The 21,009-nt window shown below is 46.6% G+C and overlaps 1 protein-coding gene across 3 annotated transcripts in view; it reads left to right on the top strand.

The window, feature by feature from the left end:
- NTRK3 (neurotrophic receptor tyrosine kinase 3) overlaps window positions 1–21,009 on the top strand; it is a 216,391-nt gene that overhangs the window by 129,046 nt on the left and 66,336 nt on the right. Inside the window, exon 13 of one of the 3 annotated variants that reach the window (XM_074549226.1) lies at window positions 9,597–12,296. The exons of the other annotated variants lie outside the window; for them this stretch is intronic. Within the exon in view, the coding sequence (XP_074405327.1) occupies window positions 9,597–9,715 (119 nt within the window). The 3' untranslated portion in view covers window positions 9,716–12,296. Of the gene's footprint in view, window positions 1–9,596; window positions 12,297–21,009 lie in introns of those variants that run through there. 3 annotated transcript variants of the gene reach the window in all.

The raw sequence follows: 21,009 nt of genomic DNA, 5'->3' as shown, positions 1-21,009 counted from the left end.
CTCCACATTTCTGGGTGAAAATGTGCCCATGCTGCAGTGTTAGCTGTTGCTTTTCTGATGCTAGATGGCAAGAACCCCAGCTGGAATTTTAACCATTAGAAGATCAAGATGGTGCCTCCCGCATAGATGCCCTTACCTTAGAAAGCCAAATCTGAGCAGCCCTGTGATGACTGTGCAAATGATGGAGCAGCATATCCAATGCTGCCGGAGCTCTGGTGTGGCACTGGGAGCACATGCCAGGCCAGAGCAGGGTGCTGAGCTGTGGGACACAGCTCCCTGCAGAGGCAGCACACAGCAGGGCTGAGCAGCCCAAAAGGACCAGGCTGGTGGCTGTGGGCTATGTTCAGCCTCATGCTGGTAGTTGCCAGCAGCGGTTCTGCTTTCTTGGGATCTTTCCTGCTCAGCTGGAGGCTGTGAGAGCATTTGGTCCTCTCCCAGGCTGCTGGTGCAAAGCAGCCACTGTTCGGTTTGGCGGGCCAAGCATCGCTTCAGGCTCCACTGCAGAGGGGACCAACCCCCCCGTGTCACTTGTTTATCTCTGTCATTTACTGCTACAAAACAGCTCACCCAGACCCGTCCTTCCCACAGCTGGTGGGAGTCAAAGTGCCGAGGCTGTTAGTGGATTAGGGCAGCAGAGTGAAAACCATTTGGCGTTTCTATCCTGATTCTTCTGGGTGCCTTTAATTAGCATGATTGCTCAGCACAGATTTTGCCATGTTCTTTAGCTCCCCTGGTTAGGATAATTATTCCCCCAGCTCCTTTTTGTTCCAATTCCTGATCGCTTACAAAGTCTCCTGTTAAAAGCCATTAAATCCGTAATGTGAGAGTAAATGTTCAGCAGCATTGTGCTCTCAGCCCCACACGTGTGAGCTCCAGCTCTGGGCCTCTCTTCTGCACTCCTCTGCTCCGTGCCACGTGCTCCGAGCTGTGGCATCCATCCCTCTCTGCTTCCCTCTCACGCTTCCCCCCAGCCAGCCCACGTGTGCCACACGCAGCAGGGGCTGTGCACGCTCTCCTTGAGTTCTGGTGGTGCTTTTGGCATCACGCAGCTTGGGGTCCTCTGTATGGCACACTCGCTCACACTTGGGCACACCTGGGCACACTTGTGCACACTCGGGCATACTCGTGTACACACATGCACACTCAGACACACTCCTGTGCACTCACACACACTCAGACATACTCATGCACATTTGGACACACTCGGGCACACTCATGCACCCTTGCGCACACTCAGACACACTCATGAGCACTTGCGCACACTCAGACACACTCGGGCACACTCTGGCACACTCAGACACACTCATGCGCACTTGGACAAACTTGGACACACTCAGGCTTGCGCACACTCAGGCACGCTAGGGCACACTCAGACACACATTTGCACACTTGCGCACACTTGGGCACACTCAGACACACTTGGGCACACCAGCGCATTCTTGGGCACACTAGGACACAATCATGCACACCCGGGCACACTCAGACACACGCACACTCAGACACACTCATGCACACTCAGACACATTTGCACACATTCGCGCACACTCGGGCACACCCAGGCTGGTTTTGGGAGTGAGGTTTCATTCTGGGCTGTGATCTCCCACATTTAGTTGCATGTGTGAATGTGGAGGTGCTGTTGGAAGTGTATGTTCTTATGTGTTTTAGTCATGGTGTGGGGAGTTCTTGCTTCAAGGAGCAGCTAAAATAGAGGGGGAGATGTCCTAGCTGTGGTGGAAAGAAGGATTTTTGTTGAGAGGTGATGCAGAAGAGGAAAGACTTATTTTTCTTATTTTTTAAGTAAAGTTGTTTTTCTCAAGCATAAAAACCTTCAGTGGAGGGAAAATAGGTTTTGGGTAGCTGTTTTCCCAGGAGTTTCCATGTTGCAGTGCCTCCCCATGTGGAGGCCTGTGAACTCAGCCCCTTCACTGCTCCATCTCTCCTGATGTTTGATCAGCACATGCCAATGGCTCAAGTGGGGCAGACACACAAAGGCTTGCACAGAGTGACGTGGTGTGAAATAAGGTTGGGCTCAAGTGCTTTAAATGCCTTGTGCATTTAGGTGAGTTGATGTGAGAGGAAGAAGGGAGAGAGGGAGACTTATTTGCAGACCCAGAATGAAACTGGGGCAGAGAAGGGTCTGGCAGATGTGTAGTGTGTTAAGCTCAGAGCTGATTGCTTGAGCAAAAATTCACAGCTAGACCACTAGCTGGGAAAAGCTTGTCAGAAAGGATTCATGATCCTTCCTCCCTCCTTTGAGTGATGACCCCTAATCAACAGCAGACACACATTTTGGGCTTAGATCTTGAATTGCTGCCCTGCTGTGCTGTGCCAGACCTTCCCCACTCTGCAAAGCTCACCCTCTGCTCTGGGGTGGAGTGAGGGTTTCCTTGCACAGCAGCAGCCCCCAACAGGGCTCCTCACTCACCTCATCATGTTTTAATGTGTTAAAGGAGCTTTCCCGGCATTTCATACATTCTCTTGCAAAAACCTACCATGTTTCATGTGTGTTTGTTGGGAGCAGAGCCCCTGCTGCAGAACGAAGGCAGCCACAAATACCTGAAACTCGTTTGGTTGGCACTTTCCAAATAGTCCCACAGGAGCTCTGTAGTATCAGCATAAACCTATGTTTTTCTGTCTTCCCCTGGGAGAGCACAGCCTTCCCTGTGCCCTGGGGTGTGTGTTTTAGAGCTTGTGAAATACTGAAAGATACCAAGACATGGTCTCGAAACAAAATCTGGAGCTGGGAGCTCTCCCTTGGGAAGTATAATAACACCCTTTGACACATTTTGGTGCAGAAGACAACTTATTTTGAGAACCATCTACTGGGGCAATTATCAAGAGCTGAAGACCTGTGGTGGCAGCTTTGTTTCCAAAGAAAACAACAGAGTGGGAGCACTGGAGAGATACAGATGAAGAACAATAATTCTGGACAACACAGCATCCAAAGAGCCTAAAAAAAATCAACAAAATCTTGTTCCTCGAAACTCCCCGCTGCTCTCGCTGTGTTTTAGCCCTCAGCTCTTCCTGTTCCCATTTACAGCTCCTCTGTAGTGCTCGGTGCCTCCTTTCCTGCTGAGATCTCCTGCTCTCCTCAGTTTCCATCCTCGGTTTGTAAACTCCACAAAATCGTGTTTTCCCACAGGATGTTCTTCCTGACACTTCAGACTCTCGGGCTTGTACAGCTCCTGGGCTTCCTGGAGGGCAGCTCTGGCCTTTCTGGATGACATAAGGTGCTGCTGGAGCAGATGGCAGAGTAAAGAGACTTCAACAAGCGAGGATTTATTCTGGGCCTTGATCAGCTCCTCCCATCCTCTGAAGAGCAGGAGAGCATCCCTGGCACTGCCTGGGCTGGGGAGGTCCCAGCTGCAGGCTGCAGCAGTTGTGTGCAATCCTGCCCACCATCTGTGTCTCTTCTTGATGTCTGCTGTGATATCCCAGCCCTCTGTCTTTACCAAGCACTTCTGTCCCTTCTTCAGCCCAGAGCTCCTGCAGAGGATGGAGCTTTGGAGCTGAGGCTGTTCCCTGCTGGATATTCAGGACTGTCACTGGTTCCTTTGGAGACCTTGGAGAAAACGTGGTCCTGCTTTGTGACACCGTTTTGCCGCCTGTGTATTAAGTATAACAGCTCCTTCCTCCCCAGGGAGTGAGTGAGGCATAACAAATTAATGTTTATGAAGCACTTTCCAGCTAAAAGGAACTTTTGAAACAGAGCTGTTGCTGTTCTAACTCAGGGGCTTCCTTTACTGGTTGGCTCTTTGATGTGGTGATCTGTGGTACTGGTGGATCAGCTGTACCATAATTGGAATTAATCAGCAATTAAGGAACACGAGCCCAAAACAGATTCTTTCCCAGTGGATATTCATTTCTGGGCACATTAGTCAGTGGTTTCAATAACTCTGTAAAATGCTTAGGGTAACTATTGCTATCTGAAGCAGCTGGGGAACAGAGGCAGTGTCACAGGGACACGGATACCTGTCAGGCAAAGTGGAAATAAGAAGCTCTTGTAGCACTGTGCTTAAATTGGCAGCACTCCGAGGGCTGACTTGAAAAAAAAAATTAAAAATTGACATAAGAATATATTTGAAAACCAGAGTGATGAAAATGATGTATTACTTGCTAGGATGGGATCTTTCGTGCCAGGTCCCTTGGGCTTTGTGGAGTGCAGAGAGTACACGGTGGTGAGAAGCGGGGACCTGTGGAGGCAGGGAGACAGGTTTTTCCTTCCCAGCAGTGAGAATGGTAGAGGAGAAGGCTCCTGGATGTGCCAGCGTGAGCACAAGGGGAGGCAGAGGCAGGGAAACAGCTGGACAATGCCCACAATGCCAGCTGCCTCCAACTTTGCAAACACTTTCCTGCAGCGTGTTCTCACGGCTGACCTGTAACCCCTGAGAGTTTTGCCACGTGTCTTTGCATGGCCGTGGGTATTTCAGGGGACAAAAGAGCCATTCTCCTTGCTCAGGGACTTCCTCTGTGACCCACTGCCCCTTAAATGAGGCAGAGACCAAGCTCTGCGTGCCGTGGGTGAGACTGCTGGGTGCCCAGCCTTCCCCCCTTCCCTGGTCCTCTTACAAGTCATTTCACATACTCTGGCTTCAATCTAACAAAAACAAAACCGATGAGGCCCAACTGATCTGGCTGCTTTCCATCATGCAGTGGGCCTCTGAGTGGCTTTAAATAGCTGTACCTCAGTGCAGGCTGGAGAAAAAGCACTGGCTGTGCCTCTGGACAAGAGGGTAGCTTTGGCTCGAATCACAGGCCATTTCAGACCTGAAAATAGCCTTTTTTTTTTTTTTTTTCCTGTCACCCTTGGTCTTAAATAGATTTTTTTCCTTCTTATTTTTTATTTTATACCCTGTTAAGTGCTTTCCTACTTTGGGGCTTTTCCTAAGGGGGGATTGGTGGGGAATCTTGGAGCTCTGCCTCCTGAGCTATCAGGCTACATCATTTAGTATCTTGGAACTACTCCATCCATGAAAGAGTTCCAGAGAAAACAAACTTGTGATCCTGGCTAATATGGACATGGCCTACGTTAGTGGTGGCAACAGTGGAAATGCAGCAGATACTGGAATTCCTCCGACCAAAGGTTTAGTGAATCTTACAAAGCCTTCAAGAGTTCATCCCGTGGAAAGCTGTGAATGCTGCCCTTTTCTCAAGGAAAAGCTGTTTGGCCATTGTGTGCCTGCAGAATTCTCTGACCCCTTCCTCTGCTCTAGCCAAACATTAGAGAAATTGATGTGGAAATGGGAGCTCCTGGATCCGTTTGCTTCTGCTTTTCTCTTGCTCTGAGCCCATCCCCTCCTTTCCCTGCCCTCCAAACCACTCACAGTGCTGAGATCTTCTGTTTGTGATTTTGGGTTGTGGAAAAGCACAAGAAGATGGCACAAGCTGTGGCTAGAGCTCCATCTAGCACATTCCCAAGAGGCTTCCTGTGACGTCAAATCTCTTTGATTAAAGTGGGAGACTCTTATGCCAGAGGTTTAACCATGGAAAATGAAAACAGATGCAAGGTGAGCTGCCGTGGAGGGGAATAAGGACCCTGTTTAAACAAAAATGAAGGATTATAAGAATTTCTGTAGCTTTCAGAGCTAAGAAGAGGTGTAATCTACTTGAAGATCTGCTTGAGGTCTGTGTATCAGTGTGAAATTCATCTGTGGACTGAATCTGCTTGAGGTTCTCCATTGTGGTCAACACTGTTGGGCTGGTGTAAATGAGAGGAGATCTGGGCTCTCTGACTTTGCCTTGAACAGTAGAGGAGATGATGTGGTTATCTGCAGCTGAGAGCATCAGGGAGAGCCTCACAGTGTGTTTCTGCTGAGCTTCTGTGACTTGCTTTGTTGTGGCAAGAGAGGCCTTAGGCTGGGCTGCATCTCACCCTGTTACATGCTGAGAGAGGAAGGGAAAAAAGAGGGTTTTGTTTCCTAGCCCAGCAGATGAACCCATCCATGACAGGAAACCTGGGTTGTTGTGTTGCTTACCCCTCAGATACAGACACAGCAGTGCTGACTTTGACTAAAGGGATGGCTATTTCCTTTGCTCAGGATGTGGGCCAGGCTTGATGGTTTTCATGCTTTCTTTGATGCTATTCATGCTTCATATCTGCGCAGAGAGACAGATAAAATGCACGCTGTTGTTGGAGTCTCCTACTGCTTTTCCTTTATATCATAAATTCTGCTGTAACTCAGAAGAGAGCTCAAAGCTCCTTCGCCTAATGTGAGCTGTGTGGATAGCAGAGTTATGTTTGGCCAGCTTGTTGCCCTTAATTTGCTATTTTTGTTTAACCCATTTTTGCCAGGTGTTACATAGCATCCCGTTGCTTTTCTCATCCGTTCCCACAGCAATTTATATTGCTGTTTCAGAGGCAGTTTTCATCCCTGGGTTTCAAAACTGGTCTGCATCACTCCTGCTGTGGCAGATAGGGATGCTGTGAGGAGTAGTGCATCATTTTCTGCGTCATTCCCTCGCCTCCCCATGTGACAATCCCTGCCGCTCCTCTCAGGTGATGTGGAGCAGCCTCAGGTCTCCAAGACTTTAGAAACATGCTCTATTTGAATAGCAGCAGTTTTACCAGAAGACACACAGGGAAGGCAAGGTGAAAAATATCTGGTTTTCTCCTTAGTTTTGCTCTCTCAGTGGAGGAAGTGTTTTCCTGATAGGGCACTGTCCATAGACTTGATTGGTATGGGCATGGGGCAGAGTGGCCAAAACCCACTAGCCAGGGTGTTGGGAAACACGAGACAGCTCTGGAGGACTAAGTGGATGGCCAGGGTTGAGGACAAAAACTGATTGCATGGTTTGGTTGCATTCAATTTTCTTGTCCTTTCATTGCCACATCCATCCAGCCTGCTTAGAGAAATGCCCCATCTGCTCCCTCCATCTCAAGCTGTTAGAGCTGCACAGCAAATCTGAGCTCATTCCTCCTTCCCTGTTCTCCAACACTCTCCATACATTTATTCCACTACCATACGATGGCTATTAGTAGAGAAAGTATTATGTTTTAATTTAAAAAGAGATATCACTATAACTGGGAGGAGCACAAAGTTTAGTTTGTCAGACCCTTTCCAATTTTGTTGGTTTTGGAGATGTTTTTGATTTCAATCTACAGGGTGGGGATTTTTACCTCCTTACTATTTTCAGGCTTGCATGTTGGAGTTTCCCTACAAATCTACAACCAATGTCAAATATAGTATTTTTCCTCCCATTTTCCAGCTGGCACTGACAAATGTGAAACTCCACAAAAGTTATTGGTTTTAAATTTTCCTGAACTGTTTTAGGAAGTTGAATATTTCTATTTCTCCTTTTTTTTTCCTTAAAAAAAAAAAAAAAGCAAAAAAAAAAAAGAGTAAAAAGCCCCCATATTTTTAAAGATATTTCCAAGCCGGTTTTTCAGAAGCTAATAGCTGTGATGGTAGATGACATTTGTCATAGCAGCATCCAAACTCTGAACCTCTTGAGATTCACCCATTTTAACCCTGGACATCTCCGTGAGCATCATCCATCTCACATCCGTCAGCGAAGACATAAACCTAGCAAGAGCCTTGTTGGTTTCTGCTCCATACAAGAGAACTGGGTTAAAGGTAGCAGCACAATAGGGGAAACAGCGGTGAGGAAGAGAGAGAAAAACCAGTCAGGAGAGAAGCATGCTGTTTTTCAGATTCTTTGGGGACTTTTAATAAATCTGAAGGAGAGGATGCCAAAAGGACCGATGCTGCCTTGCTCTCCCAAGCCAGCGGGGATGTGTGTTCAGCCCTTCAGCTCCAGGAACGTCCTCATCATCCCTCGGCAGCCCCTGTGTGCCAGTGGTGGGCTAACCCCACTGCAAAGACCCTGCTGTTGCTGGGATTCACAGCACAGACAGCAAAGCCCTTGGAGTCCCCAGCCTTAAGTCTTGCTGATGTTTCACATGTCCCCTTGCTGGGGCTGTGTGTCCCCAGTGGGTTTTTAGGTCTGTGGGATGTGGCCTGGCAGAAGTGAAATTGACTTAATTTAGCAGAGCTGAGAAACGCAAGGAAAATAAAGCAGACAGGAGTTCTCCTTGGAGATACTTGGTATTGTTGAGAATAGACTTTCCCAGCTATCCTTTGGCGGCCATAAAATGTATTTATATTCTGAAAAACAAAACACGATAAATAGTGACGTTCAGGGATGCCATGTTTATTTGTGTCCCAGTGACTCTGATCACTTTAAACCATGAGAGTTGAGCTGGGCTCTTTTTCACTCTCATTTCATTTACTAATGATATTTCATCGCTTGGAATTTGCCTATGAATCTTGTTTATGACACATGAACCAGAGCTGAGCCTGGCTTTCTCTCCCATGTGGATCAGCCCTTAAGGGCCGCTGAGAATAACAGATAGTTTCCCCCAAACAAGTTAAACAGTTCCAAACCAAACAAACAGCTTTTGTCTGTATCCCCAGGTCCATCAAAGGAAACGTGTTTGATGTGCAGATGGAGTAAGATAGTGCAGTGGAGAAACATAAACTGATATAAAAGACAAAATAGAAAGAAGAAATAGGAAAAGAAAAATCTTCAAGCTGGTGTAGTTTTGGTGTGAGAAAATTTCCTAGCCTGTTTGAAAATACTCTTCCTACTGAGATCAATTCTTAATGGCATCCAAGCTGCTCCATGCTGCCCTGGTGATGCCAGACTTGAGTTAACTTGATTTGTTTAGGATCCTGTGACTGCAGGAGTATTTTCTAAATCTTAGGGCAATTATGTAGATGAGACATCCCACTAATTTCTTGGAAAAACCTTTTAAACCCACGAGAGTTTGCTAGAGATGAGAAAAATCCCCAAAATCCTGCATGCATATCTTGGTCATGGCAAACAAGTGAATTTCCCTGGCTGGGGCAACCAAAGGCAGATGCATTCTGAGGAGATGTTTGATACAACCCTTTAAAACGTTATATTTGCCCTGTAATTTTGTTGGACTGACGGAAGGAGCTTGCCTATGATCTCTGCTCCCCTTATTTTTCGTTCTCATCTGGCCAGTGTTTCTGGCAAATCCTAATCTGATTTTTTAGAGAGGTGGGGTTGTGTGAGGAGAAGATGCCTCCAGCTTGCAGGGTTTGGTGTAGATGGGACAGCTGGGATGAAGAAAGGTCTATGGGGTTATGAGAGTCAGGTCTCCCCAGCCTTGAAATGGTACTTTTTGGCTTCAAGAGTGTTGTGCCAGATTAGATAAATCATGAGAGAGAAGTAGGCACAGGAAGGAGCCTACCTATTCCTCACTGTCTGCCTAGGGAAAAGATGGACTAGGTAGGAATTTGGATGTAATGGGAACCTCTGGAAAAGAGTTGTTCCTAGTTGTCTATCCAGACCTCTTGCATGCCCCTTGTCCTCAGAGCACTTGTGCCTGCACGCTGCACATGAAATGATTGCCTCTTCTTTATGGAAAGACAGAGTGAGGCAGCCCTGCCTGGAGAGGACATTTTGGCTTTAATTTAATGGCAGCCGTTTGCTAGTTATTCATTTGGTTCTTTTTTATATAATCACATGTGTGTCGATATCTCTCTCTTTTTTTCTAGTTTTGCTCTTTTTTGTTTTTTCGTTTACTTTATTTTGCTTTTTTCTTTTTTCTGTTTTTTTTTCCCCTTTAGGTTTCAGAGAAATTATGTTGAATCCAATAAGCCTCCCTGGACATTCCAAACCTCTTAACCAAGGCATTTATGTTGAGGATGTCAGTGTTTATTTCAGCAAAGGACGTCATGGCTTTTAAAAACTCCTTAAAAGTCCCTGTTCTGATGTCAAGTTTATAGGCTGTGCCCTCAAAATGGTGGGAAGCAGTAAGCGTGGTCTGTATGGATTGAGGTCTCCTCCCAATAGGACTCTACAGCCCTGCCTGTACACACGTTAAAGCCAACTGAAACTGTGGTTTTCTGTCACCAGATAACAGGGTTGTTCTTTTCCTCCAATGGTCGCTGTGTTCGTTAAAATATTCCTGCAAGGCACAACAGCAGCAATGAGAGCAAAATAAAGAGAATTAAAACCCAATTGAAAGGAGTCATCCTAATAACACAGTAAATAATTGTACTTTTGCTTTAAAATAAAACACAAAACAAAAAAAACCCAACCAAGCCAACCAAACTGACATCTTTAGTCATGTCCTCCCTGCTTGGAGTTTTCCTTGTAAGCTTGTGTCTTCGCAACACCCAGTGAATGCTGCCATCACCTCTTACGTGGCACCGCCATGGGAGGTCTCCCAGAGTGAGCCGAGGCGGGGAGCCTGGAAGAAACTAAAGCAGAACGAAGACTTTTGGTAAGAACAAAGGCAGCCCCGCTCCCAGTTCTTGCACAGAAAATAATGTTGGAAGGAATGGAAAGAGAAAGAAAAAAAGAAAAAAGTATCTTACTTCTCTGACAGGAAGAGAGTGTGGTTATCTTTGAAGTGCACATATTCTAGGAGGCTTCTCCTGTTTGTCTGTCTGTCTGTGTGTGTTAGAGCGGCTCATTGGATCTGACTATCTCGTTGTCGTACTCTGGTCTCTCCCTGCTGCTTAAATGATGAGCTTTATCTGAGGAGTTGCCTGCACTTCCCACATGGATGGAGAATCCATAGCGCAGGAGGGTCTGTGTCCTTGCCAGGACTAGAGCAGTAAGCAAAGTGGAAAAGCATATCAGACGCACGCAGGTCCCACTGCTGGGCCTTTTCCAGCCCCATTTAGCTCTCCCCTCTATGCCCACCCCACTAGAGATTGATTGTAACCCAGTTGCATACCCAGAACCATCAGCTCAAGGCTGGCTGACTGAAGGAGAGGAAAAAAATTATTCTGTTGCTTCTTCTCTGGCAAAAACAGGAGTATCGGTCCTGTTCTGGCCAATATTTGTATTCTCTTCCCCTCTCCTATCCCACTTTTGTCTTACTTCATCCAAAGCCTCTCAGATGGAAAAGTAAACCCTTTCATCCTGTTCTCAAGAGAAGCCAGCTGCCCTTGTGGCAATTTGCAGGGCTTTCCTTGGACTGTCTGGATGTCATGTGTACGGGAAGTACAGATTTGCTCACACATATCAGTGATAACCTATAAGTAAAGCAAATTCTCTCGAGAGGACAAAAAATATTCCAAAAGATTCAGGTGTGGCCAGATCCTTTTGAGAGGAATATTGGATCAGGAGCTTGCTCACCAGCCACTCAGCTTTGCTTGCCTTCTTGGTGGCCCGAGGTGACCTTATCACATCAGGGGTGTCTCTAAATCACCAGCCCTCAAGGGTCACTGCCACTGGAAAGAGTCACAGTCCCTCTCCACCAGAAATGGGCAGAAGCCTCAGAATGGATGTTCTGCTTCATCCTGCCTTTACAGGTGACCTGCATGAACCACCCTGGAGGTTGCCAGGAGGTTTTATTATCAGCTGTCCCATAGGGATAGCGCTGGGAATATTCCATTCTCTTGCTTCTTCTCCTGGTTCGTTTGCATAAAAAGGTAAAGTGCAATAGAAGAGTACTGGAGAGATGGTGGCAGATTGCTTTAAGTTAATGGACATGCCTTAGGGGGGCATCTGTGTTAGCACGAGGAGACCTGGCTCAGGTTGGATGGCTTCAGAAACCATGACCAAATCTCCCAACAACGTTTCCTGCCCGCATCGGAGCCGGAAATGCCAGAGGTGCACTGCCAGAGAGGACCTGCGGCCGTGTGCCATGGACACCTCAATTCTGCAGATTCACAGAGTGAGGAGGAGCTTCACCGAGCGTGTGAATCACTGGGTGCTTGTCTGAACTGAATTTCCCCATCTCCTGGAAGTTGCCCACCTGACCTGGGGATGTCTTGTCCGTCTGAACTGTCTCCTCTCCCTAGCACTGTTCAGGGGACTCTGCTCTCAACTGTGTGTATCAGTCGTAGAGATGCATCCGTGGGCCTGGACCAGAAGCCTATATCCAAACACCCTAGCAGAGGAAGGGTTGAATTTTGCAGCTCAGGTCCATCTCTGCTTAGAAGAAATCCTCCGGACCGTACAACATAATTAAAAGCAGTTCTCCCCACTGTGATCGATGTCTCAATTTGTTTAACACCAATTAAAGTCTCTGGTTCCTCACTGCTGAAAACGAAAGCCAGTCGTGGCTGTTTGCGATTGGTGGCTTTAAGTAGCAAGTCTAAGGATGTTTCTTTTTTAAATTTTATTTTATTTTTAATTATTGTAAATCATTACCTCATTTTCTGTCAATGAGATTCCTCCATCTTTGAGCATTCTTATCTTGCCATAACTATCATCCTGTGCTAATGGGAAATGGGACGGTCCCTTTTCACAGAGACTATAGGGGTGTTCAATGTCTAGTTTCTTAATAAACACTTTATTTTCTAACGAAACAGCTGCACCAGGCCTCTTCTTTGAAGACAAAATAAATAAATGTTCAGAATGACATGTCCTATAGTCTACTTCTTCATGAAATTGTCTACTTGTGGGGAGTTTGGTTTGTTTTCTTCTTTGGCGGGTGCGGAGGGTGGGATTTACAGTTGTGATGGGAACATTGTTCAGGTGTAGCTCTTGCTTCTGTCACTCTCATCAGGCACAAAGATATTTTCTTACCTGGGAGCTTAGCTGCTAATGGTCTCAGTTGACAACCTGTTGGTTTTTGTAGCGTAAAATGGTCATATTCTCAGGGACAAGCTGGTACTGCAGGAGATTGTGTCAGGATTTGCCAAGACAAGTTTCTATAGTTAGTGGAAAAAGTTTTATTAGAAGCCTTATCTCTCAGGGAGCCTGACAGTAAAAGATTGTTCTGGCTGCAGTGCTTTTGTTTCAGGATATGCTGTTGCTTCGGGTCTCCTTGCTTGGCTGTGCAAATTGACAGAAACCAGCAAAATTGGCTGTTGGGTGTTGGATTGTTGTGCTCTCCTCAGGAACAATTGACCTCATGTTAATCTCTCAAGGGTGTGTTTGCTGTAGAGGCAGTGGGGTACAGGTGAGCACTATGCTCAGGTTCCCCATTAGAAATTCATGTCCAGGTGGTTGGATGCTCCAGGAGGAGAGAGGAATCATTCTGCAATGTGGGGGACTTGGCATGAGGGTGTTTCTTAGTTGTGTCTTAGAATTGTTCACAGGAGATGTCACTGATGTGACTAAAAGCTGCTGTGCCAACCTGCAGGTGACAGTGGGCATGAAGACGGGGGTGTGTTTGAGCACATATTGATGGATGGTGCTGGAACCCTCTTAGAAAACCTGGTGAGAGTTTTGATGAGCAAATTAAAAACATGTTTTCCAGCATCCTTCTGTTCCTATAACTTCCTGGCATGACTTTCAAGCGAATGTCTCAAAATGATGCTGTGGGTGAATTTCTGCATGACCTTCCCTTCTAATGAGCATTTCTCTAGCAGTGATGGGGTGCTGTGGTTCACAGGATTAGGTGATGGCTGAGACCTTAACCTTTCCAGCAATGTCTGCCGTGCCCAAGACAAATGTCTGTCTCCTAACATAACCTTACACAAGGGATGAGCAGCTGAGCTGCATTGGATTCCATCCCTGTTTCCTTTTTCTTTCTGAGGTGTGGGAAACAAACATGGGGTTTAGGAGCTCTGTCTTTTCTTCTCCACTTCTGCAGGGTCTGTTATGAGATTTCACAGCCCAGAAACATTGCAAACAGTGGTTGATTAGCCAATTATTCAGCCTGCTGCTATGGTCAGCTTTGGTTCACTTTGCTTTGTGTTTCAGGGCAACTGACTCCTTACATATGAGTTCCCACAATACTTTCAATGCTGTCAGTTCAAAAGGAGCTGGTTTAACTATGGGCTCTGACAGGCATCACAGAGGGGTTGGGCACTTGTTTCTTCTTGTTTTTTCTTCTTGGCTGTCTCTGTTGCCTGATGTGCCCATGTGAAGGCTCCGTGCTCTTTGTGACAGCTGGACCATGAGCTGGTAATGCTGTGCTGCTCTCTCCCCACTCTGGCTGCAAATGACTCTTCAAGTAAGGAGTTATTACTAGAGGAGCTTGAGATGCTGGCTTGGTAGGATGCGGGCAGAGGACCTCTAGCAGGAATGAGCAGCTCCTCATGAACATCACAACCCCGCCTCCTCAGGGCTTGTAGAGTGTGGAGCCTGTGTGTGAATGAGCAGAGAAACAAAGTTTTGGCTCATTGTACTTTGACTCTAAAAAGATGGAGTAATGTTTCTTTCAGCTCCTGCTTGGAGGGACCACGACAAGCACAGTGTGTTTCTGGCACTCTCCAGGTTGGAATCATTGTGTGGGACCTTGGGCTCAGGCTTGCTGCAGGGTGTGTGGGATGCTGTAGGTCATGGTTGGGGTATATTGAGTTTCTGCAGCTGCTTATCCACATTGCACTGACTCCTGATGTTCTTTGCTGCTCTTTTGCGTATTTAGATATGTTTTTGAGGAGTCAATGCCTTCTCTCCCAAGAGGCTTGACCTTGTTTTGAAGGTGGTGGTTTGGTGTTTCTTTCTATCATCAGGCCTTTGTCCTTTCCCTGTGTCCATGTCCTGCTATCCAGGGAATTCCTGGGAGCTATGGGGAGTCAGAGGAAGCTGCTTCTGCTGATTCAGCTCTGCTCTGATTTGTACCCAGAACAAGCTGCAGATCCTCAGGGTTAAGCCTGGCATTAGCAGAGGATAAAGAGGCCTAGACACAGTAGTAAAGCTAAAAATCACAGGTTTGGAGGAGCAGCAGCCAAGAGAGCCCACAAGAAATCAATGCTGAGTGAGTTCATTTTTTTTCCTTAACGTTTGGAAGCACTTCTGGTGCTGTTTGTGCAATGAGTCAGAGTCCATATTAACCATGCATTTACCAGTGCCTGCATAGCCTGAGCAGTTGGAGGAAAACTTAACAAGCTGTGGGGAAGTGCAAACGGCTGCTTTGAAGGTGTGGGTATAGTTTGATGGGAGACCTGCCCACTCTCAGCTGGAGAAGGTGCTCTACCTGATGAAGCAATGATGTATCTCTGCTGTTGTGCTGCATTTTTCTTTGCCTTTATATTCTGTGGTTTCTCCAGTGCTGTCCCCACTACTTTCCTTAAGAAAGGCAGGCTCCTTGGTGGTGGCAGCATGTGGTCTGATGCCAGAGAGCTAGAATAAATCCCAGCCCACACACCAGTAAATAACTGCAGGAGGATTCCTTCGCAAAGAGATGATGATAGTTTCTCCAGCAGTAAAGCAGAGAGCAACTGCAAGACAGCTACATTTGAATTTTGGTATTATTTTGAACTTGTGAGTGTAATTGCTGACTAATCAGCAGGAATAAATTTTGGTTGTTCTGTATAAAGTGGAGGGATTTGTTCTAAGTGCTGGTTAAGTGATTTACTCTACTGTTAGTGACTCATTTGTGATCTGTGCCTGTTTCCTGCAGAGAAGTTGACTTTTTGTAAGCATTTGTTTATTATTTCAGAGTATTTGGCCTTTTTTCTCCAAGATTTTGCTTCAAATATTTGTGTTGTGTGATGAGTATTGGTTTTGCTCTTGGATTGGGTGAGTGAATGTTTCAGACAGGTAGAAATGTAACATGCAAAGATGCCCTTCAGTCATCTGTTATTTGGGGTTGTCCCCAACCCCATGTTTCTTTTCATATGTTGGGATTAATACCATCCTGACAGGTCTTTCTGCAGACAAGAAAAACTGTCATTGCCTGGGCCTTTGGAACAGTTAAGAGCTTGCTTTCAGAGCAAGCATCTTTCCTGGCTCCAGTCAGAATCCTGGGAGCAGCCTTTATCTGACCCTTGTGTGGGTTTCCATCCACTGGTGGCAGAGTAGCTGCTGCTGGAGGTCAGGCTCATTGATGAGGAGTCAGGGAGAGCCAGACTGGGGCTGCATTAGGCTCAGTAAACTGCCAGGATGTCTGAATAAACTGATTTTGGCCAGGTCATCATTATCTTAAGTGAGTCAGAGATGTGTCCAGTCTGTTTATTAAGATAATTGGGACAGGGAGGGAGGGATGCTTACAGTCCATGGACCAGGCTGGTGAAGTGGTGGAGTATATTACAACACCTGATACAAGAGAGAGGGAGCTCCTGGCCTTTCAGGCTGATGTATCCAAGGCCTGATCCTGCCAGGATTCAGTCCCTGGTGCCCCTGTCAGGCATGTGCAGTGACATCAAGCTAATGCACATTTCCAACATCACTGGTGTGAGCTCATCTTGCCAGGCTGAAGAGTCATATCTCTGCTCAGGTTTCCTCGTGAGGCCTTGTTGCCTGGCAATTTTAGAGATATTCTGGATCAACAGAGCACTTTGGGTTTGCTGTATCAGGGCCAGGCAATATGTGGGGATGAGAGGAGCAGCTGTGCACGGTCACCTCTTCCTTGATAGTGCCTGATCCAGCCTCCTGTGGGCTTCTGAAGGTGGCTGCAGGTTTGCTTTGAGCTTTCTGGACATGTTGGTGTGACGGTGTTCACAGGGGTCCAAGGATGAGGGAAGAGATGAGGATATGACTCCATGTTTCAGAAGGCTTGATTTATTATTTTATGATATATATTACATTAAAACTATACTAAAAGAATAGAAGAAAGGATTTCATCAGAAGGCTAGCTAAGAATAGAAAAAGAACAACAAAGGCTTGTCACAGCTGATTGTGATTGGCCATTAATTAGAAACAACCACATGAGACCAATCACAGATGCACCTGTTGCATTCCACAGCAGCAGATAATCATTGTTTACATTTTGTTCTTGAGGCCTCTCAGCTTCACAGGAGGAAAAATCCTAAGGAAAGGATTTTTCATAAAAGATGTCTGTGACACGTTGGTTTACTGGGTGGTCTCAGAGGGTTTGGAAATTTAAGTGTTTAAGCTGCAGTCACATGCTCAGCTCTGCTGGAACACCTGCAGAGGTACGAGTCCCCCAAAGCCAGCACATCTCACCACCCACAGATGTCGCAGAAGATGAGAAGGGCCTCCCTTAAAGACAGGTAAGTGTCATTTTTTCTCCTTCTAGGGAGCTATTGTGTGTAATGTGCTGGATTCAGACCTCCAGCAGGAATTATTTTGATGGATCTGCTCTAAATGCATCAATGATAACTGGCTGCATTAGACAGTATCAGTGGGGAACTGTCAGTCCCTGCTCAGGAGAAAGCAGGGGCTGTTCTGGCTGGAGATGCTGCAGGTCTGGCACTGTGTGGGAGTGGAACACCACAAGAGCCAAAAGCTGCTGGGGCCAGGGCTGCCGCCCACGGCTGCTCCTGTTTGGCCACCAGGTCAGCTGTGGTGAAGGAGGATGCAGCCCAAATGCCAGCAGGTATGGCAGAGCTGTGGGAGGTGTTTGGCATAGCTGCTGGCTCCTTCAGAGAACTTGAGAGCACAGAACTGCAAGGGTGGCTACTTGGTGATAGTGCCAGTCTCTCATTTTCATTAGCAATCAGCCAGAAAAAGGCAGTGGTGTGCCTTAACCCTCCTGCCCAGTGCCAACACAGAGAGAGTGGCTTTTCTGCAGCCGTATGACACACTTGCCACTCAACGCAAACAGAAGATCTTATGGCCATGGCTTTAGAAGAAGGTAACAAAATCCCTGACAGCGTATCTTGGGTGAAATTATCATCCTGTGACTAGACTGAGCTCAGTTTGATCCTGTTAACCTCACAGTGGGCTCTTGGGAGTTGGGTAACATTCTCTGTAGGTCCTTAAGCTTCTCTGCATGGCTGTAATGTGTGAAGCATCTCATGTTTTGCCAAGTTTCCTTCTTTGGATTCAGTGGTGCTGGCATAAACCACAAAAAAAGGAAAAAAGGGCAGAATGATGTCAATAGAAGTGTCACAAGGAAAGGCAAATATCTCTCACCAAAAAGACAGAGTCATCCTTAGGAAACAAAGAAGACTCCTGAGCATAAAAGATATTTCCATGTACGCCCAAATAGGTAAGGATTGACAATGTCCCTTCTAAGGAAGACCTCTAAGACTCCAAGAGCAAGGAAACGTGGTGATCATGAGCTGTAGATACAGCACAACACGAGTTGAAGACCTCATGTAAGTAGGAGGATTCAGCTGTGGGTTCGTCCATAGTTGGTATTGGCTAAGCAGAATAATATTGAGGAGGTTAAGCCATGTGAGATTATTAGAATTATTAGTGTCCCTTTCAGATCAAACCTGGCTCTTTGACCTGAAAGGGCCACTGAAATTAAAGGGCTGCACAGGAATCTGTTTGGGTGATGCTTGAAGGGCTGGTTCAACCCTTTGGGACATGTCTGTGCCCTTAGCTTATGGCACTGTGCTGCTCAGTCTGTCATCCAGCTGGGCTGTTGTTGTGCCAGCACAGGGAGGGAGCCATCCCACAGCCTGCTGGACATGATCCATTGAGGGCTTCAACCCTCCCTCTCCACCTCTCATTTCCCTGTGCTCCCTGCTGGGTAAGAGCAGGTCCCCACTGCTTGGAGCTTTCACCTGATCTCACCCAGCCCCATGCTTAGGTTCCTCAACAAGAAACCAGAGGATGGTCATCTTTGCAGTGGGAAAGGAAATACTTTTGGCATAAGATCCTTGGAGCTGCCCAAAGTGGTGTCCTGGTCTGGAGAAGTAAGTAGATGCCTGCTGATCGTGATGCAGGGGGGAGTGTGTGTTTGTGTTTGTGGGTGTAGTAGGAATCAAATATCCATGTTGGAAAGGTTGTGTTGGATTTCCAAGGGAAGAAACACATTCATTAAATGTGATCCACAGCCCAAGGCAGAGGATTGGAGGTCGGGATGGTAAAGCCTTGAGGGGATTAGGCTGTGACATGGAGGTAAGTTTTTTATTGCAGTTCTGTATAAATGATTTAAGTACTGACAGTCCACTGGCAGTGTCCGTGCACTGATACTTCCTGGCTCTGAGCTGGGTGTGATTCCACACAGCAGCTCTGGAGACCCTCAGCAGCACATCCCTGTGTCCCAGAGACTGAGCTGGGGTCTCTCACAGAGCTCAGCTGCAAGCTCAGAACAGCTGCTTGGGTTTGGGAAGAAGCAGGGAAACCACAAGGGTCCTCTCCCAAGGGACATCCAAGCCCAAGTGCAGGCAGCACACATGCTGCTCCCTGCTCCCTTAAAACCCCCTGAAAAAAAGACTCTTTGTTCTAGGAGATATAGATTATATATATTTTAAGGCTCCATGAATCATTCATAGCCCAAAGATAAAACTGAGCATCAGAGCCAAGGAAAGGCTGGGGCTGTGAGGCAAAGCAAGGAGCCTTCCATCATGTATTGTACTCAGACTTGACCTGGCAGTACCTCCTTGAAATCTTGCCTTTGCTTTGGGAAGCCCTGTTTTTCTCCTAAAAATCTGAACTACTCACCTACTTTCAGTAGATAATTGTAGGAGGAGCATAATCAGCTGCTTCCCTTGCTGTGCAGCTTGATGGTTGGCTTTTGAAGAGTTACAGTGTATGTCCAAGTGAGCATGTGAGAGCACAGTGGGGCTGTCAGGAAAAACATGGATCTGTTGGCTTGGAAGGAGAAAGAGAGTCCTAGGGATGCTATGGGATCAAGCAGGGCTTAAGGATTAACACTTAGCCTGACAAACAGTGTCAGGTAGGGATTATTGAATGGCTTGGGAAGAGAGTCTGGTGTTTTCTGGCTGAGCCAAGCCCTTCCAGGCTCAGTGTGGCACCAGCCAGCTGTGAATAAGGGCTCCTGCTTGCTCGTGGTCACTTGGTGGTCAGCATGAAATGAGTTTGTGAGTGTGAGCCTCGTGCCTGGCAGGCAGATGTCCTTAGCCCAGAAAACATCTCTGGTTTCTTGGATGGAAGCAAATGCTGATGATTAAATCCAGAATGTAGCTGTATGGCAGTGATTTGTGGTGTCCTGACCTCTTGGCAAAAATAAATATACAACACAACCTGTCTGGATAGCAACAGAACTCACAGCCAAAAGGGTGTAAAGGGAGGAAGAGGGACTGCTTGTTTGGTTTATTTTCTTTGTGCTTTGCTGTTGTTGTTTGTTTGATTCTGTAATCTAGGAGAAGGGCTGGAAGTTAAGCTTTTGCTTTATCAGATTATGGTTTTCTTTCCTATATGAGTTGTATTACAGTAAAAATTAATGTTCTGCTTGCCCTGATTAAAGGGCAAAATGTTGTACCAGAGCAGCAGGAAACTCTCATGTTGCTTTGCTATTTCCTTTTTAATTACTGTCACCAATTCATTGGCAAGAGTAATCTTGTTGCTCAGGGCTAGAGACACCTTCCCTTTCCATTGCTATACAGCCCCAGGGCTTGTAAAATGCACTTTTGGCAGTAAGGTGAAATAAAGAGAACTTCATTTATTTGCTGCATTTCATTCGTGCCAGCCCAGGAGCTTATGAGGCCACAGTCTAGCCTGGCTATCTGGTATTGTCCAAGTTAAAAATAACCCCACTTTGCTCACTCAAAAGTTGTTTTTCACCCAGAACCTTTCAGGGCACTGCTTGGCCAAACAGTAGTGACAGAATTAGGGAGAGAATGGCCAGGGATGGGGTGGGGTGACAGGCACCCTACAAGGTCAGGTAAGTGGCTGAATCAGAGCATCAGGACTGGCAGCTGATAGTTTGCAGCAATCAAACACCATGACAGGCAAGATGTCTGCTGCAAAAACTGGGAGAGAAATTATTTAGAAACATGTCATCTTTCTAAAGCTTTTATTTTTAATAGAGAAAACCTTTCATGCCCCTTTTTAAATTCATAATAAAGAGCAGGTTGAAAAGAAGGAGAGGGCAAATGAAGATGGCGAGGCTTGCTAACTTCCTTTAAAGTTGGAAGGTCACCTTTAAAAATGGATGAATGCAGTGTTTGGAAGAAGCTCCAAGGCAGCAGGCCTGGGGTTCAGCACTAGAATAGGAGGCAGAACAAAGATGAAAGGAAGAATCCAGTTGGGATCTAGGAATAGCTGCAGAGCTGCAGATCCCCGCGGTGGACTGGGGTGGAGGCGGTGTTTGAGGGAGCTTCTCTTTCTCTGCCTGCTCTGGGAAAGCTGCAGTGGTGCGTGGTGATGTGCTGGGAGAGTTAAATTTGGAGCTGGATAGCCAGCTGGACTGCACAGGGGCACATGGATGGGTGCTAGCACTGTGGGAGTGAGACTGGGATCTGGGATAAAATTAAAGCGCTGCCTGCCCATTTGCATTCAGGGATGCTGGGTAGCTCTGCAGCTGTC

This window comes from Zonotrichia albicollis, chromosome 11, assembly GCF_047830755.1.
Source record: "Zonotrichia albicollis isolate bZonAlb1 chromosome 11, bZonAlb1.hap1, whole genome shotgun sequence".
NCBI lineage: Eukaryota > Metazoa > Chordata > Aves > Passeriformes > Passerellidae > Zonotrichia > Zonotrichia albicollis.
The sequence above is the reverse complement of the archived record's forward strand: the minus strand, read 5'-3'. Positions and strand labels throughout refer to the sequence as shown.